Here is a 9,060-nt window from a genome sequence, read left to right as displayed (position 1 = left end):
CTCCCTCTGCCCTTTCTTCTCTCTTCCCCAGCCTTTTCATTCAGGCCCTGCCTGCTTTTAGCTCATACCTTGAAGAAGGGCTCAGCCTGAAACATTGGTTATGTATCTTTCCCTCCTTATGTGTAACCTGCTGAGTTTCCACAGCATTTTTGTGTTTTTGCTCTCTCTGGTTTGCCAAGCCTATCTACAGTGGGCCATTGATTATCCCTGAAGGTTTGGCCAAGGATCTGTGGAAAAAGGAACAAGAAGGAAAGGGGAAATTGGAGCCACAGAGGTCGGCAGCACAGAAACAGGCCCTTCAGCCCAGCTTGTCCATGCTAACCTGAGCTAGCCCCGTTTGCTGGCTCTTGGCCCACGTTCCTCTAAACAGGATATGCACCTGCCTAAACATCTTTTATATGTCAAGTGAGGGATGGCTTAATTTGAGGAAATGCCTTTAGAGGATTAATGGAGAGGAATTATTGCTCCTGGTATGATTGTGGTTTTGAGATAAGGGAATGCAGTGTAAAAATTCTGTTGAAGAGACAGCTCTTCTTGGGGTGGGGTGGAAATCTTTGAATCTCCCCTTCAATATATTACCGAGGCCAACGTTCAACAGGAAGAGAGTTTGGTCAGGCAAGAGGATGGAAATAAGAGAAGGAGACGGGAGTTAAAATTCGGATCAGCCATGACACAAACCAATGCTGGAAGAGCAACAGTCTGCTGGATGAACTCAGCATGAGTGAGAGAGAAAGAATGGCCGATGTTTAAGGTCAGAATCCTTCACCAAGGTCTTGAAACATTGACCGTTCTTCTCCCACAGATTCTGCTCATCTCACTGAGCTCGTCTGTTTTTGATCCAGTCGCATCATCTGGGTCTCCAAATGGTAGAAGAGGTTGCAATGAAAATAAAGCATGCTGAAAATCAGGGGAACACGACCCAGTTCTCATTGAGGGCTCAGTAGTGGAGAGGGTCCTGGGCATCACCATCTCCGAGGATCTGACCTGAAGCCTCCATGTTGATGTAATCATAAACAAAGCTCGCCAGTGGCTGTACTTTGTGAGGTGTCTGAGGAGATTCGGTACATCAGTAAACTTCTACAGGTGTACCATGGAGAGCGTTCTGGCTGGTTGCATCACTGCCTGGTCTGGAGGCGCAACTCTCAGGACAAGAATAAACTCCAGAGGGTTGTTAACTCGGCCTGCGACATCACAGGCACCAGACTTCACTCCATCTACATGAGGCGGGGTCTTAACAAAGCAGCCTCTACCTCAAAAACACCCACCACCCAGGCCATGCCCTCTTCACTCTGCTACCATCAGGGAAAAAGTACAGTAGTCTAAAGGTGAGCCCTCAGCGGCACAGTGACAGCTTCTTTCCCACTGCCATCAGATTCCTGAATGATCAATGAATCAAAGACACTGTCTTACTATTAATTAAATTTATTTACAGTAATGTTGTTAGGTGGCTATATTATGAACGTTTACACTATGATGCTGTCACAAAACACCGAATTTCACGACTTGTTCCTGGTAATAAATTCTGATTCTGAAATCTGAAGTAAAAACGGGATTTAGCAGGTAGCTTCCGTGGGTCTTGGAGACCTTGTCAAGAAGCATCTTTGGCCTGAAATGTTAACCCTGCCCCTTTCCCTACATGAGCTACCCAATCTGCTGTATGAAGTCACTGGCCCCCTCCTCCTCCTCTGCACAAAAACAGGCTCTTCAGCCTTTCTAGTCAGTGCCAAACTGTTATTCCATCCAGTTCCATTGACCTGCACTCACACCATATTTCCCCACACCTCTCCCACCAATATACCTGTCCAAAATTTTTAAAATTTAGCCCGCATTCACCACTTCAGCTGGCATCTCGTTCCACACCCACTACTCTTTGTGTGAAGAAGTTCCCCCTAATGTTCCACTTCTCCCCTTTCACGCTTAATCCATGTCCCATGGTTTGTATCTCAGAGGACAAACTCTTCTTGCATTTATCCTTTCTATACCCTTCAATCTCCTTAAGATGGCCAGAGACGTACGATTAGCATGACACTATTGCAGCACCAGCGACCTCTTCTCGCCATATCTGTGTGGGTTTTATCTAGGTGCTCCGGTTTCCTCCCACCTTTCAAAATGAAGGTTAATCGGGATGTAACTGGGCGGCACAGGTTTAAATACTGGAATCAGGTTCCACTGTGTTGTAAATTAAAAAAAAATTAAAAAATCAGATCTTGCAAGGCTAGAGGGTGCGGTGCGCCAGAACTTCCCCACTTCTTGAGACAGTCGGGTATGACGTTGTCCTCAACCTGTCTTGGGAAGAGGTCTGTTGTGGTGAAGATGTCTTTGGGGGCAGTATCCAGAGGAATGAACAGGGCTTCTCCTGCTGGGATATCCTGCACTTTGTTGTGGGAGGGGAAGGAGGGGGGGAATGGAATGACAATGGAAACCAATCTCCCCCCCATCCCCAACTCTCTCCCCACAGAAGCCGCCCAGTCACACAGAAAGGGCTACACTCGTCCAGAGGTACATACTTGTGGTGTCGACAGCGGGCATGATGCGGAGGAACAAAGGCCTGGCATAGGGAGGCAGCACTGCCTTCAGCTCCTGGTATAAGTGCTCAGGATTCAGCTTGCCCTCAGCATCTGCGATCGCAGCCATCCCGGCTTTCCCTTCCACACCTGGTAGGAGAAGGGACAAGTACCCAGAATTAAAACCGTGAGAAGAGAATGATAAATGTCCAGAAGGTTGGGCAGCGTCTATGAAGATGAGCCAATGCTTCTGGTTTGTGACCTTCCACCAGAGTCTGAAGCATCATGAGGGTGGGAGAGGAGGGGAATCTCACACATTGTTGGGACCCTGCTTTGCCTCTATCAGCTGTATCACCTTGACCTTCTCAACAGTGCCGGGATAACAGGGTTTCCCCATCCCCCTCCCTCCCAGCTCAGAGAAAAGATGGATGGGGAAACCTTGTCAATTTGGAGCTATTGGGATTCTCAGCCAGGAACTGCTGAGGGATTGAACCCTGGGTGGTCTCGGGCCTGCTTCTCCCCAGCCCGTGGCTGTACAGCCTTGACACTCACTCGGAACGAAGCAGACCAGGGTACCAGCATTCCAGCCATTGACCGAATTTGTCCTTCCTCCATTCCACAGCAGGTACTCCCAGTCCCAAACCTGGCCAGCAGATGAGGCAAAATGCAACAGAACCTCCCAATCCCTGATGTCCACCAAAACATGGAGTAATGGGCAACAGAACCTCTCAGCCCCTAAACTCTGCTAGCAGATGGCGTGAAGGGGGCAGGATCTCCCAGTCCTGATGTCCACCAACTGATGGTGCAACAGGCAATCGTGATGTCTACCAACAGATGAGATGAAGGGGCAGGAGAACCTCCAGTTGGAGGAATGTGGAACTGAACCGTACACCTAAAAATGCGAGAGGCAAAAGAGGCCAGTCCCTGATCCTCACCAAGTTAAAGGGGACAGGGATGAAAGGCATCAGGATCTCCCAGCCCCCCGATTCTACCCACACCCCAACCCAACCCCACCCCCCAGCTGGAGGGATGAGGCACCTCTCTGACCCTGGCCCCCAGGAGCTGAAGGGAAGAAGGACAGCAGTATTGCGGCTCAATCCATCTCAGGTCCTCAAGGACTTCTCAAGTGGGGTCATGCCTGCTCGAAGGAAGACTTGTCCGCATCTGACAAGGAATGTAGCAGGGAACCAGCTCCCAGGCTTGGGCTCCTGTTGGCCCCAGTGCTGAGGGAGGGTTAGGGGGTGCAGTGACGGGGCTGCGGTCTACCTACCTGGCACTTGCACCCCGTACACCGCCACATCAGTCAAGTTGAGCAGATGGCTCAGGGTCCCCTCCACCTCTGCAGTCGACACATTCTCCCCTCGCCACCGGAATGTGTCTCCGCTTCGATCCTTGAAATACATGTAGCCCAGGTCGTCCATCAGCAGGACGTCACCTGGAAATGGAACCACAGAATTCAACAGTTGGAAACAACATCCCAATAAAGTGGGAAGGTCAGGATCCCGCCCATAGCCAGACCAATGCGATTGTAAATCAAGGGCAGGAGGTCCTGAGGCAGCAAGATCCTGCAAATCATAACATCTGGACGATGAAGATCTTACTTCCTGAAATTGTGGGTACTAATTTTTCCTATCACGTATTGGTTTTTAGTTATAACCTATTTTTGTGATTTCCTGTCATAGCAAGGGTGCTAGAGAAACATGTTAGGCTGTGCAGTTGGCGTAACATTTAGTGCAATGCCTTTACAGCACCAGCGATTGGGACCAGGGTTCAAATCCCGCAGTCTCTTAAGGAGTTTGTACATTCTGTGTAGGTTTTCTCCGGGGCTTCGGTTTCCTCCCACCGTTCGAAACGTACCAGGGATGTAGGTGAATTGGGTATAAATTGGGCGACACGGACACGTGGGCTGAAAGGGCCTGTTATTGTGCTGTATGTTTAAAATTAAAAAAAAAATGTATGTCTACTTCAAGCATACAAAACCATGAAGCACCATGTCATTGAAAATTCATTTTCTGCATTTGCACTTGGACTTCCCGGTTGATCTTGGTGCAGTCATTGATGAATGTGGTGAAAGATTTCACCAGGACATTCCAACCTTGGAAAAGTGATATTGGGGCAACAGGAACCCATCAATGCTGGCTGACTATTGTTGGACACTGACATGAGAGGCATCAGATGCTGAGAACAAATAAAAATCAGCTGCAGAACGTTTTTAGCTCAGTTGAACTAACGCAACGTGTCAGCATCATTATACGATTAAATATGATAAATTCAATGAAAGTCAATTTAATGTTTCTCCAACTTCTTACATGATACAGCAAATCTGAAATTATCTTTGTGTTCAGCTTGAAGTTGTCTGTCATAATCCCCAACTTTTTTTCAGGAAGAAAGAACTTTTTGAAAAAAATTGTCGCCCAGTCTTATTGATGGTGTTGGGCTGGGCAGCAGAATTAATTCATCCACCGGAGGATCCAAGGCACCAATTTGAACAGGGATATGGGGGTGGGGGGGGGGGTCACTGGCTTTGAAGGTGGATCAGTAGGTTGATTGTGCGGAATGGTTAGTGTAGTGGTTAGTGCGACTTTAAGTGCCAGCAACCAGCGCGGTCTGTAAGGATACTGAATGTTCTCCCCATGCCTGGTGAGTTTCTTCCAGGCGCTCCAGTTTCCTCCCACCCTTCAAAACGTACGGGGATTAAATGTCATTTGAGCAGCATGGGCTCATAGTCTGGTAAGGCCTGTTATTGGGCAAAAAAAATTCCAGAAATGAAGGGGTTCGTTTTTGAGGAGAGATCGATTCAGCAGAGTTTAGACGGAGGAGGCGGGATCTAAGAGACATAAAACATTGTGATAGGAATACTATCTTTAATCAGGATCAAAACTGAATGGGAGAATGATCTTCACGTCTCTTTCAGAAGATTGGATTTAAATTTTGGCCCTCATTCATGACTCATCTCTATGCACTATGCAGTTTGATTTAAGTTAAAGTGGTGCATAGAGTTAAGCTCGCTCAAATTTACCAAGATATCAACTCAAGGTGTGACAAATGTAAAAGGTTTGAAACCTCTTTCTTACATATGTTTTGGTTTTGTCCCAGATTGGAAGAATATTGGACTGATATTTTCAGAACCTTTCGGCCATCTTTGGGATCGATCTGGAGCCATGTCCATTAATTGCAATGTTTGGCCTCTCCAGATATGTAAACTTAAATTTAACGTCTAACCGAAGACGTGTCTTAGCATTTTCTACATGACGGTTTAGAAGAGGAACGTGCTGAAATGGAAAGAGGGCTTTCCACCCACCCAGAGACAATGGCTACTGGATATTGTCTCTTTTCTAAGCTTGGAAAAAAATCAGATATAATGTCAAGAAGAATAAGATCTCATTTGATAAGGTTTGGGGTCCATTGATGGCTTCCTTTCACAATTGGAATGATCACGGTGCAGGCATGCAGGAAATGGGCATGTTTGGTTGGATCTCTGGAGGCCATTATTCGATTTTATGTCTGCTTAGAATTCTAATTTCAACCTTGGTTGGTGGCTGGGATCATATTATCAGAACCAACTTTTTTTTCCTTTTTCTTTAGTTTTTTTTTCTTCTTACACTATGTATGGATTGAAATATGAATCCATATATTATTATTTCTATATGATATGATACCAATCTAAATCTATAATATATTTAATTTATATGGGCTTACAATGTATTTGTTTCATGATAAAACTCAATGAAAATAAATTTAAAAGAAAGAAAGGAATAGATAAGATAGAAACTGGGAAGTTTTTTTTCACTGGCAGGTGGGACTGGACTGAGGGGACATAGCCTCAAGATTTGGGGAAGAAAGTTTTTAAGACAGTGATGAATCTGAGAGTGGTGAATCTGTGGAATTCTCTGCCTAAGGAAGCAGTGGAGGCTGTCTCATTAATTGCATTTAAGACACAGGTAGTGAGATTTTTGAAGAATAAGGTTTTAGGGAGCAGGGTAAGTGGAGTTAAGTCCACAGCTAGATCAGCCAGGATCGTAAGTAAGAACACAATGTTGGAGAAACTCAGCAGGTCAAACAGTGTACTTTATATTACAAAGATAAAGATACATAATCAATGTTTCGGGCTTGAGCCCTTCATCATTTTTAAACATATAACACGGTAACAGGCTCCTCCAGCCCCCCTGAGCTCATGCCACCAAATAACCTACATATACTTTGAGGGGTGGGAGGAATCCAGAGCACCTGGATGAAACCCACGCAGCCACAGAGAAATGTACAAACTCCTTACAGACATCATTGAATTCAAACCCGGGTCACTGGCACTCTAATAACATCACGCTAATCCCCCATGCTAACCGTGCCATCCCTAACACTAACCATGCTGCCCCAAGGCTGATATGGAGAAACCCTTGAACAAGGCAATCTGGGATTCCTACCCTGGCAACTGAAAATAACTTATTCGTCGCTTGCCAGTCTTGAGGAAGGGCTCAACCTTCACAGACCTGCTGAGAACTTCCAGCAATGCTTTTGCTTTCCAAAGTGGGAGAAGACTCCCGATTCTAGTGCCCGAAAATCAGAAAAATAAATAGCAGATATTGGAAATCTGAAATTGAAATGGTAAATGCTGCAAACACTCAGTGGGTCAGGGAGCATCTTAAGAGAGGGAAACCATTCATATTTCAAGTCAGGAAGACAACTTTAAAGGGAAGAATTCTTCCCCAGTTCAGATGACTGGTTTCCAACCTGAAACATTAACTCTGCTTCTCCCTCTACAGATGCTGCCTGACCTGCCGAGCACTGCCAATGCTCTCTGCACATTTTTTATTGAGGGTGTGTTGGATCGAGCTGATGCTGGGGGCCAGGGAAAACAGCACACAAGATCCTTGTTGCTCCCGGGTTCCACTTCCTGCAGGGTCCGAGGTGGTCCATACCTGTCAGGTAAGCACAATCTCCTTTCGTAAACACGTTGTATGCAATCTTCTCACTGGTGGTGGACTCGTTGGCATATCCATCAAACCGGCGGAGCGGGTCCTGCTGGTTTATCCGGCCCACGAGCTGGCCCGGCTCCCCTGTGCGAGAAAGGGGAGAAAGGTGAGTTCCGGCGCAGGACCCGCCCCAACCCAGTGACCGTGAGTGGCTGATAACATGGAGCCCCCTCCATTTCCACAGCCTCTCACAAGATCAGAACATCATGTGACCTCCAACTGTTGGCCGCTGTACAAGAAACAGAACCTGGTTCTCCAACCCTTTAGTAGAGAAAAAAATAAACAATTTTTAAAATGGGGAGTAAATTGAAAATACCCAGATGCAAAGGGACCTGGGAGTCCTCATGCAGGATAGGCTGAAAATAAATGTGCATGTTGTGTCGATGGTGAAGAAGGCAAATGCAATGCTGGCATTCATTTCAAGAGGAATAGAATATAAGAGCAGGGATGTGATGCTGAGGCTCTACAAGCCATTGGTGAGTCCTCATGGAGCATTGTGAGCAGTTTTGGGCTCCCCATTTAAGCTGAGGGTTCAAAGGAGGTTCATTAGGATGATTCCAAGAATGAAAGGGTGATCATATGAAGTCTTTTACAGCTCTTGATCTGTATTCGTTGGAATTTAGGAGAATGAGTGGGGGGAGGTGGGGGGATTGCATTGAAACATTTTGAATGTTAAAAGCCATGGATAGAGTAAATGTAGAAAACTTGTTTCCCATGGTGTGACAAGAGAGCACAAGGATTGAACAGCGCCTGCTTAGAACAGAGATGCATGAGAATTTCTTTAGCGAGAGGGTGGAATTTGTTGCCACAGGCAGTTGTGGAGGCCAGGTCATTGGGTGTATTTAAGGGAGAAATTGATAGGTTCTTGATTAGCCAGGACATCAAAGATTATGGAGGGGAAGGCGAGGCAGTGGGGCTGGCTGGGAAAATGGATCAGCTCATGATTTGTGGGGCAGAATTGATGGGCTGAATGGCCTATTTCTGTTCCTATGTCTTATGCCTGAGAGCATGGAGCCCTTACCATTTCTACAGTTTCTCGCAAGATCAGAACATTACGTAACCGCCAACCATGGACGGACGTACAACTAGCATGACTTTCTGAGCTTCTCCGGCACTTCTGAATACTCAACTTATAATGGACATGCTGTGGGGGTCACAGTCTGCATTAATGGTGCTGAGGTGGAGAGGGAAGAGAGCTTTTAGATATAAAACAATCTGTCCTGGTCCAACCATGTTAACGCTGCAGCCATGAAGATGCACTGGTGCCTCTTGTTCCTTTGAAGCCTCGAGAAATTTGATGTCCTTCATATTTATAGATGGACCTATCTGGACATCACCACAGGAACTGCTCTGTCAAAAGTGATGGCTGAGAGTTGTAAACACAACAGAACCAATCTGTCCCTCCACTCGCCCTGGTTTTACCTCCCGGCCAGCCAAAGACCCATCCCACCCCATTCACACACTGTTATGCACATTCTCATCGGGTGGAAGGTACACAAGTCTGAATGCACAGACTGCCAGATTTAAGGGAGGATTCTTCCCCGCTGATACTAGACTACTGAATAATCTGTACAGAGTGTGGAGTG

General features: G+C 46.4%; 1 protein-coding gene across 7 annotated transcripts in view; it reads right to left on the bottom strand.

Annotated features, from left to right (window-relative positions):
• Positions 1–9,060, bottom strand: part of LOC138758446 (long-chain fatty acid transport protein 1-like) — a 59,499-nt gene that overhangs the window by 7,839 nt on the left and 42,600 nt on the right. For 6 of the 7 annotated variants that reach the window (XM_069927371.1, XM_069927366.1, XM_069927370.1 and 3 more), the window contains 3 exons: positions 7,421–7,558; positions 3,775–3,939; positions 2,508–2,654 (listed from right to left, as the gene is read on the bottom strand). In XM_069927371.1, coding sequence (XP_069783472.1) covers positions 2,508–2,654; positions 3,775–3,939; positions 7,421–7,558 — 450 coding nt within the window. Of the gene's footprint in view, positions 1–1,406; positions 1,536–2,507; positions 2,655–3,774; positions 3,940–7,420; positions 7,559–9,060 lie in introns of those variants that run through there. The other variant, XM_069927369.1, reaches the window with a different exon arrangement.

This window comes from Narcine bancroftii, chromosome 3 (genome assembly GCF_036971445.1).
Source record: "Narcine bancroftii isolate sNarBan1 chromosome 3, sNarBan1.hap1, whole genome shotgun sequence".
NCBI lineage: Eukaryota > Metazoa > Chordata > Chondrichthyes > Torpediniformes > Narcinidae > Narcine > Narcine bancroftii.
Note: the sequence above shows the minus strand (reverse complement) of the source record. Positions and strands in the feature narration are given on the sequence as shown.